This window comes from Rhipicephalus sanguineus, chromosome 4, assembly GCF_013339695.2.
Source record: "Rhipicephalus sanguineus isolate Rsan-2018 chromosome 4, BIME_Rsan_1.4, whole genome shotgun sequence".
Classification (NCBI taxonomy): Eukaryota; Metazoa; Arthropoda; class Arachnida; order Ixodida; family Ixodidae; genus Rhipicephalus; species Rhipicephalus sanguineus.
This window is the reverse complement of record NC_051179.1, coordinates 112,309,829-112,334,263: the sequence shown is the minus strand read 5'-3', so window position 1 is coordinate 112,334,263 and position 24,435 is coordinate 112,309,829. Positions and strand designations below refer to the sequence as shown.

At 45.4% G+C, this 24,435-nt stretch overlaps 1 protein-coding gene across 1 annotated transcript in view; it reads right to left on the bottom strand.

Moving 5' to 3' along the window:
* The window catches only part of LOC119390577 (ABC-type organic anion transporter ABCA8), a 134,499-nt gene extending 110,084 nt beyond the window's left edge, over nt 1–24,415 (bottom strand). The window contains exon 1 of the mRNA XM_049414869.1: nt 24,256–24,415. Within this exon, the coding sequence (XP_049270826.1) occupies nt 24,256–24,360 (105 nt within the window). The 5' untranslated portion in view covers nt 24,361–24,415. The remainder of the gene's footprint in view (nt 1–24,255) is intronic.
* Nucleotides 24,416–24,435: the final 20 nt, after the last annotated feature.

Genomic DNA, 24,435 nt, shown 5'->3' with positions numbered 1-24,435 from the left:
CTCCTATTTGTGGAGATAGGTTTGCGAGACGCTTACCCTACGAGGCTACCGGGAAGGGACGCGACGTTCTCCACTGCCGCAGCGAACAAAGACGCTACGGCCGGGTTCGTCGACTCTCCAGCACGGCGCAAAAAAGGCACTCGAGGCAGGATGTCAACAAACACGGGTTTATTAACCCAAGATGCAGCACAGTGCGACACTCACGGGTGTGCGGGCCGTCAAGGTAACATCCGCTTGACGATTAATGATGAAACGCGCTGGTCGATTTTGAATTGGTGCTCACGTCAGTTATGTATACTCTTGACGAGGGTGGCATGCAGGCAAATGTACTCTAGGTATATAAGTTGTGATCTGATGAATATTATAGGTAATCAAATTTGCCAACGAAACAGTAGGTTATTTATGATCCGTCATGGTATTAGCCGGTAACGTATAGCGCTGCTTCGATCAAGGACGCGGCTTCGATCCCCGGCCGCAGGGCCGCATTTCGATGGTGTTGAAAAGCAAGTAAGCCCTGCGGCTGCAGCCGCCGTTTTTTGGCCAAGAAATGTTCTTTGCGCACACTTTTGAGAACCCTCACATCGTTTTTCGAATTCAGCAGGGATGAAACTGTGATTACCGACTTCAAAGTCTTTTTTTTTTAAGTGCTTCAGCTTTTCTTTAAGTTCACGCTGAAGAACCCTAGGTGGTCAAATTTAATGCGAAGTCCCCCGATACAGCCTTGCCTCATAGTAGTTAGTGTTTTTAGCGCGAAAAACCTCAGCAATCATGATAATGTTATGATACATATACATTAACATAGGAAGCGTAGATTTAACGAGCTACTTTCACTAATTTCAGCAGCACCTAAAGCAATGCGCCACTGCACCATTCTTGCAGCGATCTATATACAGTAAAACTTCACTTGAACGAACTTCAAGAGAACTCAGCAAAAGGTTCGTTAAAGTGAAAGTTCGATAAACTGAAATATCTATGTTGCAACTTGTTATCGGGAGCAAAAGAAAACATCAGTTGTTGAAATGCAACTTGAATCATTTTATTTGCAATGCTGCCTATTTCAAGTTATTTGAACGTGAATTTCTGCTCATTTAGCACGTTTTGAAGACTGCGGTGTTCTGTTGCCGCACTTAAATGTGCACTTAGGACTGCAGTGGTCATGAATTGAGTCACTGTGCCCAAGCTCTCAGAAACCTTCTCCGGCACAACACTTTGCTGGACAGCGAAGGGCTTCACTTTTGCCAAGTACATCAGTGCTTCTTTAGCTGAAATTATTGACGCTTCCTCTACAACTTCCCCCTCCTCTTCTTCTTCCTGAGGTAGGGGCGCTCGCTACAATCTCTTCCGTAGACGGAGTGGCGCATACGTAAACGCGAGAGTCACAGGTGACGTATAGTCCTCAAAAGGCAAAGCACTAGCTTGACGCGCTGCTGGCGGAACTTATCGCGAAGCGCCGAAGGCCACGGTAAAGCTATGCTACAGAAAGTGCAGTTGCACTGCTGATAAATATGACGTGGGAGCATTGGATGGTGTCACAAAATACGTTCGTAGAACTCATGAAATGCGCTCTGCACTATATTTCGTTAAACTGGAATGCGTTAGCATTGGGTCCATTGACGCTTCGGCGGGAGATTTAAAAAAAAAGTTCGTACAACTGAATAGTTCGTTTAACTGACGTTCGTTCAAGTGGTATTTTACTGCATTACGTATAGACGTGCGTACCGGGCGCTACGGGATATACGTATCGCATTCGATAGCGCTCGAGTTAACGCTCCAAATAACCATGTACAACCTTCCTCCATGACGCTAATGTGGTCTCCGTTAAACGAGAGCCGACGAGACACTTTGAACTGCATTCAAGACCCTGAGAAATTTGAACAGTTGAGATACATGCATGCCCATGACCGACATATTATTTCCATACCGCGATCACTCGTAACAGTGAGATCATCCATTAATCCTTGTGTATGAGAGCGTACGCATCTTATCACTCCGGCGCATATACACGTCACCGTAATTATATAATGGACTACATATGACGACTCACGTGAATCATTTACACTTATGCAAGTGCGCCACTGGTTCTGACATTGAATCACTGTGTCCCGGAATGTCGTCCCGGAAGGACGATGAGCCGCATGTGACTGCACAACAAGCACACTCTACACTCTGAGAAAAGATCGAGTATTTGGGAAGTATTTCTGCCACACAACGATAATCGTCGTCTGGCTTGCTCGCGTTTCCTTTCTTCAAAACCCGCGGCTCTTGTCACTTTCCTGTCAAGAATGATATCTCACGCTCACAGTTGCCAGTTCCGCTTATAATAAGCCGATTTGGGCTTCTTTTTTCGCCGAGTCGCTTGCAGAATTTTTCAGTCGCTTGTCGGGTTTTTTTGGGCTTATTTGAATTTTTGAGCAAATATAGATATTTTAGTGAGCATCACGTTCCGCAATAGCGCGGATGTCGATGACTTTGTGTAGTTGAGTGTTGAAGTCAAACATACGTTGGGGGAATCAACAGGTAGCCTCAAGGGGATACTGAACAAAACTTTTTCCGCCAAGATTTTCAGCCAATTCAAAGATTGCGTGCTGCAATTGATAGAAACAATCTTCATTTCAGGCAGAAACTAGAGGGAGATAATGAATTTAATGCGTTTTTCACAAACTGCCTCGTCTAGCGGCCGCACCGAGAACTAGAGGAGGTACTTAAGAAAAACTTGGCAGTGGGCTAGTTGGGCTAGAGGAGGTGCCATTTGGTGGCGTTACATACACCTGAAACAGGCATGCCAACAATGCCAACCCGTCGCCCGCGTCTCTCAACCCAGTCAGCTTCCACTACGGTTTCCAGAATCACTGTACGAACAGCACGGCAGGAACAATGTTCCCGGCTGGGTTAATGTATCCGGGCTATATCCGGGCTTTGTGGAAAGCGGAAAGTGGGATGAAAGGATAGGTGGAGAAAGATAAGCGCTGGACAGGAACACGTGCACCCTGTTGTATTTCTCTTTTTGTTCATTTGTACTTCTTGAACGTCACGTGCGCGGTCCAGACGCTTTTCGAGGAAAGCCCCACAACTCCTCGTCTGCCGGCATCGAGGGTCTGAAACCAAGAGACCGCGCCCCCCCTCCGCTGACATTGCCTCGGCGGGGCAACCTTTGACCGCGGTGTTGACGGAAGAAGAGCAGTGCGTCGCTCCGCGTGTGTTGTGCTGGTGTGGGTGGTGTGCGGTTACGCCGGCAGGAGGGGACGGACTGCGTGCCTGCGTGGAGACGCTCATAAGATCTTGTAGAGAGCGGACGTGTGTCCAAACGCTAAGATGTTTCGTACTCCTTCTTTGTTTTATCTAAGAATATAAGTTTTTCAGTTCTAACCAAATTTTGGTTTTGTCTTCAATCGTTCACACACACCCTGCATGCTCCTCAGAGAATGTGACGTCACGGCTCGCGCTAGCGTGCAGACGCTGTGTGCTGACAATCCACCAAAATTAGAGCCAACTGTTTAAAAATACGTAAAATAAACTCTGTTTATCGGAAAATTCGCGTCTTCCGAGCAGAGTTTTGATATTTTCATCAGGTTGTCCAATTTTTCTTCATCAGCCTGTCTACGCCCACTGCAGGGCAAAGGCCTCTCCCATGTTCCGCCAATCAACCCGGTCCTGTGCTTTCTGCTGCCACGTTATACCTACAAACTTCTTAATCTCATCTACCCACCTAATTTTCTGTCTCCCCCTCACGCGTTTGCCATCTCTTGGAATCCAGTCAGTTACCCTTAATGACCACCGGTTATCCTGCCGACGTGCTACGTGCCCGGCCCATATCCATTTCTTTTTCTTGATTTCAACTATGATATCCTCAACCCCCGTTTGTTCCCTGACCCACTCTGCTCTCTTCCTGTCTCTTAAGGTTACACCTATCATTTACCTTTCCATCGCTCGCTGCGTCGTCCTCAATTTAAGTTGAACCCTCTTTGTAAGTCTCCAGGTTTCTGCTCCGTAGGTAAGTACCGGTAACATGCAGCTGTTATATACCTTCCTCTTGAGGGATAGTGGTAGACTACCATTCATGATTTGATAATGCTTGCCGAATGAGCCCCATCCCATCCTTATTCTTCTAGTTATTTCACTCTCGTGGTTCGGCTCCGCGGTTACTACCTGTCCTAAATAGACGTACTCCTTTACAACTTCCAGTGTCTCGCCACCTATCGCAAAGCGTTGTTCTCTTCCAAGATTGTTGCACATTACTATAGTTTTATGCATATTCATTTTCAGACCTACTCTTCTACTTTCCGTATCCAGTTCAGTAATCATGAGCTGTAATTCGTCTCCCGCGTTACTCATCAATGCAATGTCATCAGCGAATCGCAGGTTACTGAGACACTCTCCATTAACTCAATTCATCCCAATCTAGGGCCCTGAAAACCTCGTGTAAACACGCGGTGAATAGCATTGGAGATATCGTGTCTCCGTGCCGTACGCCCTTCTTTATTGGTATTCTGTCGCTTTCTTTATGGATGACTGTAGTGGCTGTGGATCCGTTGTAGATTTCTTCTATTATGTTTGTATAGGCTTCGTCGATGCCCTGATTCCGCAGTGCCTGCATGACTGCTGATGTCTCCACCGAATCAAATGCCTTCTCGTAATCTATGAAGGCTATGTATAGGGGTTGGTTGTATCGCGCATTTCTCTATCACCTGATTGATAGTATGAATATGGTATGAATATTTTTGTTCAGTATCCCTTTCATAATGCACTAGCAAACGTACATTCAAACGGAAACTACACTGGAGACAATGTTAAAAGTTAATATATGCGCTTTTGTTCCTAATTGCGCATATTTTCGCTGTACAAAATAGTTAAAAATTTTTTTTCAACTCCCCTTCGTATATAAGTGACGTTTTTATATTATAATTCAAACATGTTTCAAGAATCGGAAAATTTATCCAATTTCGGCTTAATTTGGGCTTCTTCGCAAAAGCCGCGCCGCTTTTTTGGGCTTATATTTTTGTGACGATTATTCGCTTGTTAGCTCGGTAGCATCTGGCAACGCTGGACTCACGCAGATAACGCGCGCGCCGTTCGCGACCGCGAAGTGTCGGGACCGCGGTGATAAAACGAGCAAAGTACACGAGATGGATGAAGGTTATACACTCTAAGAAAAAGTCGAGTATTTGGGGAGTATTTCTTCCACACAACAATAATCGTCATCTGGCTTGCTCGCGTTTCCTTCCTCGAAAACCCGGCTCTCATCACTTTCCTATCGATAATGATATGCCACGCTGATAACGCGCGCGCCGTTCCTGACCGGGAAGTGCCGGGACCGCGGTGACAACGCGAGGTGGATGAAGCTTATATTTGTGGGGCGGAAATACTCCCCAAATACTCTTTTTTCTTAGAGTGTTAGAAAAAAAAGAGTCTTTTGACGCTTTTTGGAGAGTTTTTGCTTAACTGCCACGTGTATGACTCTCTTTAGGGAGACACGTCAACTTTCTTTGTAGGTCACTCTACTCTCTTCAGAGAGTCGTGTGACCCACAAAAGAGTTCACGTGCCTCTTTAAAGAGCGTCATGTACGTGGCGAATCAGAACTCTAAAAAAGAGTAAAAAGCTATGTTTTCCGCTTAGAGTGCAGGAATCAATACTAAGCGGTAAAACCATCGAACAATTGCGTATTTCTCTCGGAGTATATATTGTCTACGCAATAACAGTAATTAATTCTTTCAGCTGCTTATATATCTTGTGCCCATGTGCCCTATGTCAGCGACGCGAGTGGAACGACGTGGATGTGGGCGCCCCTCCCCACTCCCACTTTAACCACCTAATGGGAATACCAAGTCTGCCCCATAACTGTATCCAGTCTGACCTGTTCCGTCATTGTTTTAAAGGGACACCAAAGACAAATATTAAGTCGACGTTGATTGTTGAAATACCGGTCCAGAAAACCTCGTAGTGCTACTTCTATGCCAAGGAAGTGCTTATTTTGAAATAAAATCACGTTTTTAGTGGTCCGCATCGCGTTAGCGCGCTTCAAATCTCCCGCCTGAAAATACGACTTTCATACGTCACTGCTGCCGTGCCCAACGTTGCAGGAGGATCGAAAGGTGGGCCAGTTGGTAATTCATTTTCTTCGTTCAGTGAACTGGGAGCGCAGAAAAAGACACAAAGGACGAAGCGAGGAACCACATAAGACGAGCGCTCGTCTTATGTGGTTCCTCCTCGCTTCGTCCTTTGTGTCTTTTTCTGCGCTCCCAGTTCACTGAACGAAGAAAATGAATTACCAACTGGCCCACCTTTCGATCCTCCTGCAACGTTGGGCACGGCAGCAGTGACGTATGAAAGTCGTTCCTCGCCAGGGCTGGGCAGAGATACTCGGAAAAGTATTCCGGAATACAGATATCGAAATACATGAAACCGGAAGCCTAAAATACAGATACTGAGATACATTTGCCTTTAGCGTAACGGGATATTTCGGAGATACTTCTGCAATAAAAGGAAAAAAAGTATTCCGGAATACAGTTACCGCGATACAGATACTAGAATACTTCTTTTTTATTTCAATGGTGCTCGTACTCCGCAAGGACATTTATAAGTGCAACATAATGATGTAAATAAAGTTGCAGTGCACTGACACTTTTAGTTTATTTGTTTATTACAGTACCCTCAGCGCCATTAAGACATCACAGAGGGGTGGAGCGGCTTACAAAGAACATAATTAGTAATAATGACATAATTACACATATCAATTGCAATAAAAAGTACACTATTCACAGCCACAGTAACAAGCATTGGGCACCGAAATCGGCATGCTTGGTAACAAGTAAATGAGCTATGCCAGAAATAGCATAGTTTAAGCAAATCACTCGCGTCACGAATGAACACCAGTGAATTGAGAAAAAGTATACATTTACTTTGCACATAAGATCGGCTTTGCCGAGTAGGTTGCTGTGTGAGCTTCTGAAGCAGGCTGTCTTCTAGACAGCGTCGGTTCTGCCTCAGCACAAGACTCGCGAAAGAAAAAAAAAGTCTATCTAGCGCTGCAGACGGGCACAAATTCGTGTTATAGTGAATAAATACCGCCTTCATAGCCGGATAGCCTTGGAGCGCGGCGACATCTCTTCTCGGGCCATCTAGATACCGAAACACTTTCTCCTTCACGTGGGTTGTTCTGACCGCTCAGAAGCCCAAGTCCGTCCCCATTTTCGGAATCTTCAGCCGTCTGGCCCTTTTGGCGCCGGGTCAGACGACTGAGGATTCCGCTGCCCATATAGGCCGTGCAATTACGCGCAATGGAGCCCAATATGTCGAAACTGCACAATTCAAAGATTGGCTTCCTAAAACCCCGTTATTTGGGGGTGAGAGGGTGTAAGCCCTCCCAAGTCGCTCCTGTAAGCTCTCTAAACAGACGTGGAAACAGGGACAGCTGCTCAGAGCGCCCTATCAGAAACTACAGCAAGCACTCGTCGTCTGGGCCGAAGCAGTCACTCTTCAATAAAGGTGTCACTACCACCGACGCTACCAGTACCCATTTCAGCAAGCCGCAACAAGCGGAGTCGCCTCCGGCGGTGGGGGAGCCTGGTACCACAAACTACCGTTTCACGCTTGTGATCAATTAGGAACGCACCCTGACACGCTGGAGAGGTGGCTGAAAGCGCGACAAAGATAGCCACCTTCTAGTCACTTCCGCCGCGACTATGGGAACTGCTTTTAGAAGTGCCTCCGCTTTGAGAACTGAACGCACGCGAAGCATTGCAAAGCCTCTGTTCCAAGGCGGTATCCGCGTGGGGGGTCACGAAGTAATGGTTGGCCACCCGAAAAAACTAGGCGAGCTGCACTGGCCTTGAGAGGCATGGACTTTCGTCGGCAGAGGCCGACAACACTGCCTCGCGATTCTGCCGTCTGCGCCGTCGCGCGCTTTACCGCAAGGACCATTCTGTGCTTGAGGGGAAACCATCGGCGTCCTTTTTGTCGGCGACCGGCGGCGCGCCTTTGCTTGTCTTGGCACAAAAACAAAAGGAAAAAAGCCGGCAGATCCCACGCATTGTGGGAATCGATGTAATGCGAAGCAGCCAGCAAAGAGCTGCATACATCGTCTAGTATGTCGTTTAGCAAAATGCGTGTCATGGTTTTCATGTTAACTTCTATTATTTATGTTCGTCACACAGTAACGTCGCACAATACCAATTTTGGTGTATATCGAGCTAGCGAAACGGCCGCCAGCGCACCATGAGCGTGGCACGTGTCATGCTGTACATGACATGCGTGTCATGATTTTCGTGTTAACTTGTGTTATTTATGTTCGCCAGACAGTCACGCCACGCAATACCGATTTCGGGGTAGATCAAGCTAGCGAAACGACCGCCAGCGCCCCATGAGCGTGGCACGTAAGTCATGTTGTACATGACATGCGTGTCATGATTTTCGTGTTAACTTGTGTTATTTATGTTCGCCACACAGTCACGCTACGCAATACCAATTTCGGGGTAGATCAAGCTAGCGAAACGACCGCCAGCGCCCCATGAGCGTGGCACGTAAGTCATGTTGTGCATGACATGCGTGTCATGATTTTCTTGTTGTGTTATTTATGTTGCCACACAGTCACGCCACGCAATACCAATTTCGGGATAGATCAAGCTAGCGAAACGACCGCCAGCGCCCCATGAGCGTGGCACGTATGTCATGCTGTACATTACATGCGTGTCATGATTTTCGTGTTAACTCGTGTTATTTATGTTCGCCAGACAGTCACGCCACGCAATACCGATTTCGGGGTAGATCAAGCTAGCGAAACGACCGCCAGCGCCCCATGAGCGTGGCACGTAAGTCATGTTGTACATGACATGCGTGTCATGATTTTCGTGTTAACTTGTGTTATTTATGTTCGCCAGACAGTCACGCCACGCAATACCGATTTCGGGGTAGATCAAGCTAGCGAAACGACCGCCAGCGCCCCATGAGCGTGGCACGTATGTCATGCTGTACATTACATGCGTGTCATGATTTTCGTGTTAACTCGTGTTATTTATGTTCGCCAGACAGTCACGCCACGCAATACCGATTTCGGGGTAGATCAAGCTAGCGAAATGACCGCCAGCGCCCCATGAGCGTGGCACATAAGTCATGTTGTACATGACATGCGTGTCATGATTTTCGTGTTAACTCGTGTTATTTATGTTCGCCAGACAGTCACGCCACGCAATACCGATTTCGGGGTAGATCAAGCTAGCGAAATGACCGCCAGCGCCCCATGAGCGTGGCACGTATGTCATGCTGTACATTACATGCGTGTCATGATTTTCGTGTTAACTCGTGTTATTTATGTTCGCCAGACAGTCACGCCACGCAATACCGATTTCGGGGTAGATCAAGCTAGCGAAATGACCGCCAGCGCCCCATGAGCGTGGCACGTAAGTCATGTTGTACATGACCATGCGTGTCATGATTTTCGTGTTAACTCGTGTTATTATGTTCGCCAGACAGTCACGCCACGCAATACCGATTTCGGGGTAGATCAAGCTAGCGAAATGACCGCCAGCGCCCCATGAGCGTGGCACGTAAGTCATGTTGTACATGACATGCGTGTCATGATTTTCGTGTTAACTTGTGTTATTTATGTTCGCCAGACAGTCACGCCACGCAATACCGATTTCGGGGTAGATCAAGCTAGCGAAACGACCGCCAGCGCCCCATGAGCGTGGCACGTATGTCATGCTGTACATTACATGCGTGTCATGATTTTCGTGTTAACTCGTGTTATTTATGTTCGCCAGACAGTCACGCCACGCAATACCGATTTCGGGGTAGATCAAGCTAGCGAAATGACCGCCAGCGCCCCATGAGCGTGGCACGTAAGTCATGTTGTACATGACATGCGTGTCATGATTTTCGTGTTAACTCGTGTTATTTATGTTCGCCGACAGTCACGCCACGCAATACCGATTTCGGGGTAGATCAAGCTAGCGAAACGACCGCCAGCGCCCCATGAGCGTGGCACGTATGTCATGCTGTACATTACATGCGTGTCATGATTTTCGTGTTAACTCGTGTTATTTATGTTCGCCAGACAGTCACGCCACGCAATACCGATGTCGGGTAGATCAAGCTAGCGAAATGACCGCCAGCGCCCATGAGCGTGGCACGTAAGTCATGTTGTACATGACATGCGTGTCATGATTTTCGTGTTAACTTGTGTTATTTATGTTCGCCACACAGTCACGCTACGCAATACCAATTTCGGGGTACATCAAGCTAGCGAAACGACCGCCAGCGCCCCATGAGCGTGGCACGTAAGTCATGTTGTACATGACATGCGTGTCATGATTTTCTTGTTAACTTGTGTTATTTATGTTCGCCACACAGTCACGCCACGCAATACCAATTTCGGGGTAGATCAAGCTAGCGAAACGACCGCCAGCGCCCCATGAGCGTGGCACGTATGTCATGCTGTACATTACATGCGTGTCATGATTTTCATGCTAACTCGCGTTTTTATGTTCGTCACAAAGTCATGACGCGCAATACCAATTTCGGGGTAGATGAAACTAGCGAAACGGCCGCCAGCGCCCCATGAGTGTGGCACGTAAGTCATGTTGTACATGACATGCGTGTCATGATTTTCTTGTTAACTTGTGTTATTTATGTTCGCCACATAGTCACGTCTCGCATTACCAATTTCGGGGTAGATCAAGCTAGCGAAACGACCGCCAGCGCCCCATGAGCGTGGCACGTAAGTCATGCTGTACATTACATGCGTGTCATGATTTTCATGCTAACTCGCGTTTTTATGTTCGTCACAAAGTCATGACGCGCAATACCAATTTCGGGGTAGATGAAACTAGCGAAACGGCCGCCAGCGCCCCATGAGCGTGGCACGTAAGTCATGTTGTACATGACATGCGTGTCATGATTTTCATGCTAACTCGCGTTTTTATGTTCGTCACAAAGTCACGCCACGCAATACCAATTTCGGGGTAGATCAAGATAGCGAAACGACCGCCAGCGCCCCATGAGCGTGGCACGTAAGTCATGTTGTACATGACATGCGTGTCATGATTTTCGTGTTAACTCGTGCTATTTATGTTCGCCACATAGTCACGTCTCGCATTACCAATTTCGGGGTAGATCAAGCTAGCGAAACGACCGCCAGCGCCCCATGAGCGTGGCACGTAAGTCATACTGTACATTACATGCGTGTCATGATTTTCATGCTAACTCGCGTTTTTATGTTCGTCACAAAGTCATGACGCGCAATACCAATTTCGGGGTAGATGAAACTAGCGAAACGGCCGCCAGCGCCCCATGAGCGTGGCACGTAAGTCATGCTGTATATGACATGCGTGTCATGATTTTCGTGTTAACTCGTGTTATTTATGTTCGTCACACAGTCACGTCGCGCAATACCAATTTCGGGGTAGATCAAGCTAGCGAAACGGCCGCCAGCGCCCCATGAGCGTGACACGTAAGTCATGCTGTACATGACATGCATGTCATGATTTTCGTGTTAACTCGTGTTATGTTCGTCACACAGTCACGTCGCGCAATACCGATTTCGGGCTAGATCAAGCTAGCGAAACGGCCGCCAGCGCCCCATGAGCGTGGCACGTAAATCATGCTGTACATGACATGCGTGTCATAATTTTCATGTTGACTCGTGTTATTTATGTTCGTTACACAGTCACGTCGCAAGATACCAATTTCGGCGTATATAAAGCTAGCGATACGGCCGCCAGCGCATCATGAGCGTGGCACGTAAGTCATGCTGTACATGACATGCGTGTCATGATTTTCGTGTTAACTCGTGTTATTTATGTTCGTCACACAGTCACATCGCGCAATACCAATTTCGGGGTAGATCAAGCTAGCGAAACGGCCGCCAGCGCATCATGAGCGTGGCACGTAAGTCATGCTGTACATTACATGCGTGTCATGATTTTCGTGTTAACTTGTGTTATTTATGTTCGCCACACAGTCACGCCACGCAATACCAATTTCGGGGTAGATCAAGCTAGCGAAACGACCGCCAGCGCCCCATGAGCATGGCACGTAAGTCATGTTGTACATGACATGCGTGTCATGATTTTCGTGTTAACTTGTGTTATTTATGTTCGCCACACAGTCACGTCACCCAATACCAATTTCGGGGTAGATCAAACCAGCGAAACGGCCGCCAGCGCACCATGAGCGTGGCACGTAAGTCATGCTGTACATGACATGCCTCTCATGATTTTCATGTTAACTCGTATTATTTATGCTCGCCACAGAGTCACTTCGCAAGATACCAATTTTGGTATATATCAAGCTAGCGAAACGGCCGCCAGCGCACCATGAGCGTGGCATGTAAATCATGCTGTACATGACATGCGTGTCATGATTTTCATGTTATGACTTGTCATTTATGTTCGTCATACAGTCATGCTACGCCATACCAACTTTGGTGTACATTTGATTAACCAAGCGACCAGGAGAGCACAAAGTCGTAGGCGGCTAGATAGATAGATAGATAGATAGATAGATAGATAGATAGATAGATAGATAGATAGATAGATAGATAGATAGATAGATAGATAGATAGATAGATAGATACGCTCAAAGTCGCAGACGTTCGCTAAGAAATGCTTCGCATTTAAAAAAACCGTCGTACCCCCTTGGAAACACGCGTCAACTCGTTTCTGACAAAAAGAAAATGTAACGTGATACCCGTGTTCTGCATTGTATCGCGATACAAGCGGTACACCGTAAAAGTATTTCATTACTGCGATACAAATACATTTTTGAAATGTATCTCGATACAGAAATACAGATATTCAAAAGTATCTCTGAAATACTATCGCGATACTCTTGTATCGCGATACTGCCCAGCCCTGTTCCTCGCTTCGTCCTTTGTGTCTTTTTCTGCGCTCCCAGTTCACTTAACGAAGAAAGTGCCCAACGTTGCCCGCTTTTACTGCGCGGCCGCCGACACTAGTTGCAGCAGAGCGGAAGTAGCGGGACCCACAGTAGCAACAACGGCCATCGAAGCCATCGAAGCTTGCCGCAGTCCCGCAGCGAGCACACACGCAGAGGTTTTGACTGTTCAGCACACTGGCGCAGTGGCATGACACTAAGCCACATCGAGCGTAAGGGTTCATTCCGCGGCACCCAGTGAAAGGCACACCGGTTTCCTTGCTGCAGCACTGGCGTTGTGCACCAGTCGGGCATCCGGCAATATCACATGCATGCGGCATTTTGTCGAACTTTCGGTCAGAGCGACTTTCACGAGCGCACAAAACACACGCGGCAGTAGGCGATCCCAAAACTACCACTGAGACGCGACCGCGTGAGCGAAGCAGGGCGCCGGGCGAAGCGCAGTTAGGCGAAAACGGAACCTTTTAACCACGCGCGCCGTTCCCCATGGCAACGCCAGAGAGGTTCGTTTTTCTATGAATCAGAAGGAAATGAACAACCAGCATTTTATTACGTCTTTTGATGCTCGGAAGGTTCTTTTTTTACTGCTGCTAGTTTGATTACTAGTGATTTATTGTAGGCCGACTTCCATGCGTCATCGGGATCGCTTCGAAAATGTCCCACCCGTGGCGCTCATCATGTGATACATTTAGCTTAATTTCTCGGTAAGTAGGGCACTGCTGTTGATAATATTGCCGTTTTAGAAGTTGTCATACATTGGGCTTTCACTCTGACATAAATTGTTATTTGCCTTTAGTGTCCCTTTAAGTGCGGGTCTTGGCCACACAGGTTTTTGACGATATTAGTGGCCGAGGACCCTTGACGTTGTTGTATTCCAAGGACTCTTTGCTTTCAACTAGGGGTGTGCGAATATTCGAAAGTTTCGAATATTCGTCGAATATTACATTCGAAATATTCGTATTCGATTCGAAAATCGTGTGTTCGAAAAGTTTCGAATATTTGATAACTTCGAATATTCGAAAAATTCGAATATGCGATTCGATTATCATGCATAAAATAACTCGTCTTCCACATTTCTGCTGCCTTCGTATCGCTAAAAACGTTGCCGAGAGGAGCGATAAACATCGTAAGTACACGGAGGCACGATATCTGCCTGCGACGAGCGCCCCAATACGTATGATTTATTGCTGGTGCATCTCCGACGTGCAGCGCTGTTGGCGATCATGTAACCGTACATTTTCATATTATGCGGCCGTAACGTGCGCCCTACCACTCGTTCACTATGCGGGACCACTTCTGAAGAAAGACAGTGACCCACGTGACTGGTGGCGGACTGTAGGCACCTTCAGATACCCCAGTCTTGGCAAAGCTTTTTTCAGTGGCATGGGTGGGGGTGGGGGGGGGGGGGGTGTTGTCTCTGTTAGAAGGGAGCGCCTGCTGCCTGATCATATGGAGCAACTCATATTTCTTCATAATAACATCTAGTCATTACTTTCATTGTGCCGTGATGTTTGCTTGTGTTGTGATGTGCATTGTGCTAGCCTGGACATTGTGTTCTGGAGATAGCAGTGTATGTTGTGTTGCCAGTCAGGCTGTTTTTTTTTTCAAATAGCTACATGTTAAATAAAATATTGTTACTGTGGAGGCATTTTTCCTTTGATATTCGATATTCGATTCGATATTCGAAGGTGGATATTCGTATTCGGTTCGTATTCGAAAAATTTGATATTCGCACACCCCTACTTTCAACCTTTTGCCAAGCCAGACCATTGCGAGAAACACGTCACCCCTTCATTTCCGTTCGTCCATTGATGCATATCTCATGTTGTTTTCTATCCGACTTGAACAATGAGGGAGGGGGTGGGGTCGGAACTTCGCCTCTCACGGTGGAGAATGAGTGTTGTATAAATAGTTGTATAAATAGTGTTGTAGTGTTGCATAAATAGTGTTGTTATGAGTGTTGTATAAATATGGACATATATTGCTGCCTGTTAGATGAATAGGTTTTACAGATCCTTAGTTCGAAGCCCCCGCAATGCGATTAAGTTCATTTTATCAAAAATATTGCAGAGATCGAGCTATGGTGTCGAAGGTTTTCATTAGGTCGATGAACACGTCCTCAATATAGTCGTCTCTATCAATGGGATGTTCAATTTTGTCAGTAGAAGATACGAGCGAAGCGGTATTAGAGCAGCCGGCTCGGACCCCGAACTGTTTAGGCGACTATATATTAAATTTGCGTAGATATTTCTTACTGCTCTTCTGTGCATATACCTTTCCCAACGCGTTACTGAAAAAGAAGGGGTGGGAGCAGGCTAGAGATTGGCCAACAGTTAGAAAGATTTGCTCTGTCCCCATTTTTATGCATCGGGGCATCTTTTGCCGTTTTTATTTACTCTGGAAATATTCCTGTCCTAAATATGAGATCGACTATATGTGGAAAAGGAAACGATATGAGATGCGCTGTCTTTTTTTTTTTACTTTTGCGGAATGCATTTCCCCAACACGTCGACTAGATACCTTAAGGGTGTGTCCAGGTAAGATCGAACACGAGGTCCCGGTCACCATTCCCGATTCTGATGAAATTTACTGTAGGTCTAGGCATTACACCCACAACAATGGTTTCGCAGTTAGTTTCGGGAAAAATATTTGGTCGCCTGAAAAAAATATACAAATTTTGGCCGCAAAAAACGCTTTTCCGCCAATTTCGCGATTTCTTAATTTTGAGCGCACCTAGGGAAAAAGCGGTGCTCTTCTTCGTCACAATATTTATTCTCCTTAAAGAACAAGTTAAATACAATCTTATGAGTTTATTATTTTCCTTGCTTGTCGAAGCACTTTTGAAGAAAAAAGTCACAAACTTGGCAAATCGCACAAAATACCTGTATTTCAGGAATTTATTGCTGCAAGCAAGTTAAAGTGAGGATAATAAAAGTCGGTACATATTACCTTTCATACTTTCGCTGTCTTTTAAAATAATTTGCGTGGTTTTGTCGCGCTCTGTTTCACTTGATAATTGGGCTGAAACGTAAGTGATTTACCAAAAACGCCGAACTTTGAAAATGATTTTCTCAAAAAGGCCATTTTTAATTATTTTTTTAAATCCCTCTGATTGAAGTCAAGGACGTCATCTACAATTGTGCAGAAAAAAACGTTGCATTATTTTGGTTGCTAACAAGTTATAGTGCGTCAAATGTGACCATGCCAGCCTAGCGGCCGGGTCGTTCGTTATGGGCTGAAACTCGAATATAAGTTTCTAAAAATACTTGCACGTGACATAATCACAAATCAGCAGCTCCACACCAACAAATGCGCAGCCCGGTGTCATGGTTCAGCAAGCTTTGTCTTGGGATCAGCCGCTTGACAAACCCGGCCGCAGCAGCGGCCGCTCGATGCTGCGGGCACTCACATTAGATAAGTGCCGCTTCGACTGCGGATGAGCTCCGCTTGCGCGCCAAACTACGCTCAGAGGACAAACGAGAGAAGGAATGCATCACTGTGAAAGTTAAAGGCCGTTAAGTGCCAACAAATGTCATAGTATGCAACGAAAACTCTGCCGGCAATTTCCCAGTGAGCGCATCTAGTAGTGCGCTCATGTGGTGCTTCCTCTCTTCTGAAGCCCTAAGGATAATTAGGTTCATTCTATGAGCAACATATGACACAAAAGAAAGCCATTGATATCTAAAGAAAGCTGTCATACGTGCTTCCGATGGTCGAGCAACTCAAACTGCAGTTGTTCATCTCGTGCCAGAACACTTGTGTCAGCCGGCTGTGAAAAGAAGTGTGTCCAAGTCCTTTACTTCATTAAAGAACCGCTTTTAGAATACTGTATTGTTGTGCGTCCGCAGAAAGAATATTCAACGCAAGTCGAGCGTTTATCACGATATTATGCGGCTTCGGGCATGACAGCAGGGAAAAAAAAAATACATCCGTGATGTATTGAAGGCGCTCACTGGGAAATTGCCGGCAGAGTTTTCGTTGCATACTATGACATTTGTTGGCACTTAACGGCCTTTAACTTTCACAGTGATGCATTCCTTCTCTCGTTTGTCCTCTGAGCGTAGTTTGGCGCGCAAGCGGAGCTCATCCGCAGTCGAAGCGGCACTTATCTAATGTGAGTGCCCGCAGCATCGAGCGGCCGCTGCTGCGGGTTTGTCAAGCGGCTGATCCCAAGACAAAGCTTGCTGAACCATGACACCTGGCTGCGCATTTGTTGGTGTGGAGCTGCTGATTTGTGATTATGTCACGTGCAAGTACTTTTAGCAACTTATATCCGAGTTTCAGCCCATAACGAACGACGCGGTCGCTAGGCTGGCATGGTCACATTTGACGCACTATAACTTGTTAGCAACCAAAATAATGCAACGTTTTTTTCTGCACAATGGTAGATGACGTGCCTGACTTCAATCAGATGGATTTAAAAAAAAAATAAAAATGGCCTTTTTGAGAAAATCATTTTCAAATTTCGGCGTTTTTGGTAAATCACGTACGTTTCAGCCCAATTATCAAGTAAAACGGAGCGCGACAAAACCACGCAAATTATTTTAAAAGAGAGCGAAATTATGAAAGTTAATATGTACCGATTTTTATTATCCTCACTTCAACTTGCTTGCAGCAATAAATTCCTGAAATACAGGTATTTTGTGCGATTTGCCAAGTTTGTGATTTTTTTCTTCAAAAGTGATTCGACAAGCAAGAAAAATAATAGGCTCATAAGATTGTATTTCACTTGTTCTTTAAGGGGAATAAATATTTTGATGAAGAAGTGCACCGTTTTTTCCCTAGGTGCACTCAAAATTCAGAAATCGCGAAATTGGCGGAAAAGCGTTTTTTTCGGCCAAAATCTGTATATTTTTTTTTTTGAGGCGAACAAAATTTTTTTCGCAAAACTAACTGCGAAACCATTGTTGTGGGTGTAATGCCTAGACCTACAGTAAATTTCATCAGAATCGGGAATGGTGACCGGGACCTCGTGTTCGATCTTATCTGGACACACCCTTAAAAAAGATGATTTATTATGTCAGGAACTCTATTCGGGTCTTTAGGTAAATGCAAAAGTGATTATGAGCCAGCGCTTATGTTCCTCCTTCAAGCGTTATCACATGACTAGATGTATTAGTGTAAAAGAATGCATTGAATGCGTCACCCATATCTAAAAGATCAACACGGAATAATTATTTTCCCTAATCGTCGTGATTTTCGTATTCTCATTCAAAACATAATTTAGCATTTTCCATTGGTGTCTGAAGCCCTTACCGACATTGCCGATTTTAATCATTTAAGTGTGTCGCAATACACGTTCTATAGCGTGTTTTTAGTGCTGTGTTAAACCTACTTATTTTTTTCTTACTTATAAGTTATGTGCGGCAAATATATCCTTTCTTCGCATACATTTCGGTAAATTGTTAACCATATGCTGTAATAGTTGATAAATTCCTGTGAGTTCCTACTCACTTCGAAAATTCATTTATACATGGGCAGATTGCCGTCGAAAACTCATCGAAGGCGCCACTAGCGCCTTTGTTATATGTTATGCAAGAAGATTAATTTTCCAATTGGGCAACCCGGTCAATCAAATAGCTCTTGTTTGTTAAGAGTAGATTTTTTTTATAAAGCCGGTAAAAAAATTCGGCGAATCATGTTGAAAGCGGAAGAAAATTGGATAATGATCGTCGGTAATATTTTATTAGAGAATACCGCAGTCATATGGTTAAATAAAATGAGGAAACACACTGATGACACACATGAAAGCGCTGGAAAACCGTAGAATATTATCAGCGACTCCAATCTATATCCTAGAAAACAGCTCACATGTACGCTGGAGCGTGAGTCGGAACTGCCGAGAAAGGCAACGCCAATATCAACCGCAATTACGACATTCTTGTTTTCAGTTTGCAACAGTATTAACACAAACCCCATCTGCTATAAGCTCGATGACGCGTGTTCGATTCCCAAACACGGAATTTTGATGAGCGCGAACTGCAAGGACCGTGACCGATGAACTTAGATTTACGTGCACGAAAAGTACCCTAGGTAATCAAAATTAATCCTTCACGAGTCCCACAATACGGGATGCATCGCAATTAAATCGTGGTTGGCACGTAAAATCCCATAATTACATCATTTGGCATTAATAAGAGGGCGGAGCTCAGCGCGAAATGTGAAGCTGATGTTTACTGCGAAATGTAGATCCAGTCTAGAACAACAATGTTTTTTTTTTGTTTTTTCTCATGTCTATACTCATCGCATATGTACGTATAGTCATGAGCAATATGATCTGGAACACCGAAATTACCTTTTAAAGGTCATAGCGGTTGAACGCAGTTGGCCGGCTCAAAAGCGTCCATGACACTAAATGCTCAAGCGCAAAGGTATCGCTGGCAGTTCAGTGCGTCACGTTCATATCAGTACACGGCGAGCAATCGTTGAATAAACATGAATTGGGTGTTCCAGCTCATATTGCTCACGAGTCACGATACATGCCGGCATACGTATACATCTGAATGCCTGTGGTGTATAGGCTATACAGCCACGAGCAAAAGTTTGCGTACCACACGCAAACCACACGAAACTGATATCTGAAGTGGGCTGAATTCCAGGCCGCGCGCACACTAGTTAGCAAAATATATGTCTGAGCGCTTTGTAATGGGTGGGCCTTTAAAACACCCAGTCGTTGCGCAATTCACATGTTTTGACGCCTGGCACCGTTCTACGCTTCTGCCACGCAGTATTACATGCGTTAACTACATGACATTCATATAGTGTTTTTTTTCCGAAGCAGTTTCAAGCAATTGCGTGGCTCTGGCAGGGGCTTAGGCAGAAATTTTTTTCGAGGGGGGGGGGGGGGGGACCTCCATGATCTGAAGTGGGGGCAGGGCAGGAAGATGTGGTCGGGTGTTATTTTGTACTGTGTATGCCATGGCAAAAAAAAAAAAAAAATGGGGGGGGGGGTGGTGGAGAGCACGGGCCCGGTGTGCCCCCCGCTTGCCACGCAGACAGCCTGGGTTCAATTCTCACACTAACTGAAGATTTTTATTATTTTTTATTTGGATCTTTCTCGATTTTGCGGTCGCGGACAAGATGATGACTTTTCGCTCACAGCCAACGACGCCGACACCGACGCCTACCTCGACGCTGGAATTTTTGCGAAATGAGCTCTTTAACTCTATCGCGTTAATACTTCGACTTATTTAATTTTCTCGCGACGCCTGTCGTCTGCGAAGTTTTGCTCGCGACTTCATATGTCACTGCACCAGCCACTATGTCGTGCACGTATACGCATTCAAGAGACGATAAATGCACATCGCTCAAAGCAAGGCTGCCAAGATTACACTTCCCGCAAGAAATGTTATCTTAGGCTGACGTCGTTATGTTTTTTTTTTTTCTCGTACTCATTCGTTTCACAATGCACTTATACGATAACAGTCTTTTCTGCCGCCGCTCAGATATTTCCCAAGATGGCGTTGCTTTGTTAGCAGTTCCTCTTTTTAATTTCAGGTGCTTTCACCCATGATGTATGCGAGTTAGGCTCAGATTTTGACATTTACCTTCTGTTGTGGGTTAACCAAACAAACAAACCAAAAAAAGTTAAGGCAGTTTCGCAATAGAGATGCCAAGCCCGAAGGAAGTACGATGCTGGACGGCCTGCCTTCTTTCTTTCTTTCTTTCTTTCTTTCTTTCTTTCTTTCTTTCTTTCTTTCTTTCTTTCTTTCTTTCTTTCTTTCTTTCTTTCTTTCTTTCTTTTGTTTCTGTTTATTTCTATTTCGGTCTTTCTTTCTCTATTTATTTCTTTCTTTTTCCTGCTCTTTCTATACTTCTTTATCTTTCTTTACCTTTCTCTCTCTCTCGTTCTCTCTATTTCTAGCTTCCTCTTTCTTTCTCTATTTCTTTCTCTCTCATTATTTCATTCTTTCTTTCTTTCTTTATCTTTCTGTCTTCCTATTCCTTTTTTCTATCTCCTTTTCGTGCCTGTTTTTTTTTCTATATTGTTTTCCTCTCTGTCTTTCTATATCTTCCTTTCTCTCTCTCTCTCTCTATTCGTTCTCTCGCTCATCAGAGTTGGTGCATTCCAAGCCGGACATATCGGCGCACGTGTTCTGAGAGCGAAGCAGAAGAGGAAGAGGAGGGAAAAGAGAAAGAAGAGCACGAAGAGAGCGCGTGCCGGTTCATGATGATGATAGTCTTCTGTTCGCTCTGCACGGACTAACGATCGGCTTAAACGGCTCAATGGGTAATGTGAGACGCTGCTACGCTCAAGGACACGGGTTCGATACGCGGTACCTAGATTACCTGCTTACCGTGAATTGAAAGAACCCCAGGCGGTCGACATTGATTAATTAATAATAATTGTTGGGGTTTTACGTCCTAAAACCGCGATATGATTATGAGGGACGCTGTAGTGGAGGGCTCCGGAAATTTCGACCATCTGGTGTTCTTTAACGAGCACCCAAATCTAAGAACACGGGCTACAGCATGCCACCTCCATCGAAATGCGGCCGCCGCGTCCGGTATTCGATCCCGCGACCTTCGGGCCAGCAGTCGAGTACCATAACCACTAGACCACCGCGGCGCGAACACCGATTAGTTCTTCGGTTTGCTTTATAATAGGCTAGTTTTACAACAGTCCACCTAAAGGTTTGCGTTAGCACTTTCCGCCACTGCGCATGCGTAATATGCCAACCTCTTGGGTACGGGTACCCACGTTATTTTTAGAAAATAGCTTACGTACCCAAGCAACGCTAACGCTACGAACCCTATTCTAAAACTCTCTAATGGTATCGCTCAGCTTTTCTCTCACAATAAACCTCTCTCCAATGATATCGCTGTTTTTGCACGTAAAACACGAAAATTTCTCTTCTTTTTGTATAGTGACGCTCGCATATCGCTGACGAAACAGCGCGCCTATATATAAATCACGATATTTATAGATCACGCCCGATTTCGTACGCTCTCATTTGTATTCTCAGTTTTCTCGCATAAAATGTCGGCGCTTACTTCCGAAGGATTTACATATATATGCAAATTACTTTTCGCTTTCTTGCTTTGTTCCGAATTGCATTTAAATGTCTATTGAGTCGGCCTTTATGCATGCATATATAAACGACCGCTTATATTACACCGCCACGAATGCGCCATAGTTAACGGTTCTGTTCTGTATCGAATTGCACACATTGAAACCAACAAAACGATGCCGTGCAAAATTAATCACCGCCACAAACGTACGCCCTACGAATGAATATTACTCCTGCAAAATAAAGCGAACATTTGAGAATCGCTCAACGGTTCGCCTACATTGGTGATTAAACGCGTCCATCTTGCGCATGAGTTAACCCCACGCTATATATACGAGAGATTGCTCACATGCCTGCATACAGTGAGGGCTGCTCATGCAAGCCGTTGTTCTGGTCAGTTACAGGTTTCTCGGAAATAGTAATGATAAAACATTGTCGCACGCGAACTGGCTAAGGATATTCAGTCAAATCCCTTTATTTTTTATAACGAATCGTTGGGGGCATTCAAAATATACTTTGTTATACGGGTAACTTCGTTGTAAAGGTCGCTCGCAATAACTCTGGCACTATATCCTCGACCTAAGAGCTTCCCTGCTTCTTTGAAGAGGCGTTCGTTGTAGACAAAGGCGTGCGCAAGGTTATCCACTGGGGAGGTGGGGGGTGGCGGTGAAGTTTGGCTGCAACGGCCCCCCGCTCTTCCCGTGGCCTCCTCCCACTAAGGCACTTACGATCAGAACCCACTGTGTTAATCATTCTAAAAGACAGGGCGTGCAAACACGGACACAAGAAAGAAGTCATGGCAATCTATTAACTTGCATAAAGCTGAAACCAAATGCCTTAATAGTTAACCTTCACGTAGGCCCCCACGCGTGCCGGATTGATAGGTTCGCCTATTGCATGGGCATATGCGCAGATAAGTTTTCGTGCCTTCTTTCTTTTCCGTCACTGTGCGCCTCTTCAGTTATTAGTCGGTGTTTGTGGTGTCTTGACTTCTTTCTTGTGTCCGTGTTTTCACGCCCTGTCTTTTGGAATGAATACTTACAAAATATAGCTTAGCCCTCTGTTATTTTAGGCAGTGTAAAAACGTGATATTAAAGGGAAGGGGGTGGACGCCCCCCCCCCCCCCCCAGGCCTCCAACCCGCCCCCCTGTGCGCACACCTATGGTTGTAAAGCCTTTCGAATGTATTTTATTAGACGGCATGGTAATTAGTGTATCAGCTTGAACTTCTTCTTCACTTTGAAAAACACAATTTGACATGACAAATAAGCTTCTATGGATTATTTAAGGGGTACTATAAATCTTTTACTGGGCAGTGGCAGCGTATATGCCTCACAGTATTGGTGTTTTTTTCTTTTTCTCTCTTTTTTTTTCTTTTTTTGACGTGAAGGTTTAATAAACTGCTCCGTTAGTATGTCCCCATGTGTCCATGTGTCCTCATCCATGTGTCCCCAATCGTCACCGTCAAATTATTTCGTTCGCGATTCCACCCCCAAATATGTAAAGCACAATGCTAAAGGTGTTTATTTACATGACTGGACTGAGAACGGTACCTTCTGTGTAATATTTTTCTTTATTGTTTTTTTACTCGATGCAACATCTCCCAGATCGTTATCCAAGTGATTCGTGGAAATAAATATAACATCGAAGTATTTATTGCACTCTGGCGAATTGACAATGTTTGTGCAGAGTTGATATTACCATATAACGTTAAAAAAAAATCGGTGGGCATCACGCGCTATTATATAGGTCACCGACGAAAATCGATGAGCATAGCGCGCTACTATAGGGTTACTGACACGCGAACAGGTGGTAAGATAAATTTGTCTTATCACTTACAACAAAAAGGCACCGCGTAAAAGCTATCGACATTTCTGCTGCATCGCGATTATAGAACACGCAAAAATAACGTGCACCTGCTGATCGCCAACCCTACAAAGCGTACGATTAAACTATTATAGCTATTAAACCACCTAATACAGGCTTCTCTGCAGTGCGCCGCTGCCATCCAGGTTGGACGGGCGGCAGATGAAATGCGTGTAAAAATAGATAAAAAAGAACGTCAGCAATACTTGACGACCATTGCAATTCGTCATGTTGAAGCAACCGCACGTATTCTGGCGTTGCTGAAGTCAATTTCCGCGCCAGCAAGTTTTCATCTCGTTTCCTTTGACGTCACGAGAGCACAAGCACCCGCGGCGTCGCGCACAACTCTCCGGAGAGAAAGTGCGCTCGCGCGCTTTCTGTTGCATAGTGTGGCAGCTTGATACAGGTGCTGTCATCGAGTAAACCATTACAACAGCCAACGACAAGAAAACGTGCGCGCGCATGCGATACAATCTGGAAATTCGCTTACCATGTCTTCGAGGATGATTTCATCTCGTGTGGCCCGCACGGCGCCCGACATCGTGTCGGTCTGCTGCTTTCCGGACGAGCTCAGGTTCACATGTGATAGCAGCATACCTGATAGTGTCACGCTTTCAATAGCTCGATAAGAACGCTACGCAGGTCCGCGACATCTTATCGCGCGTATCGA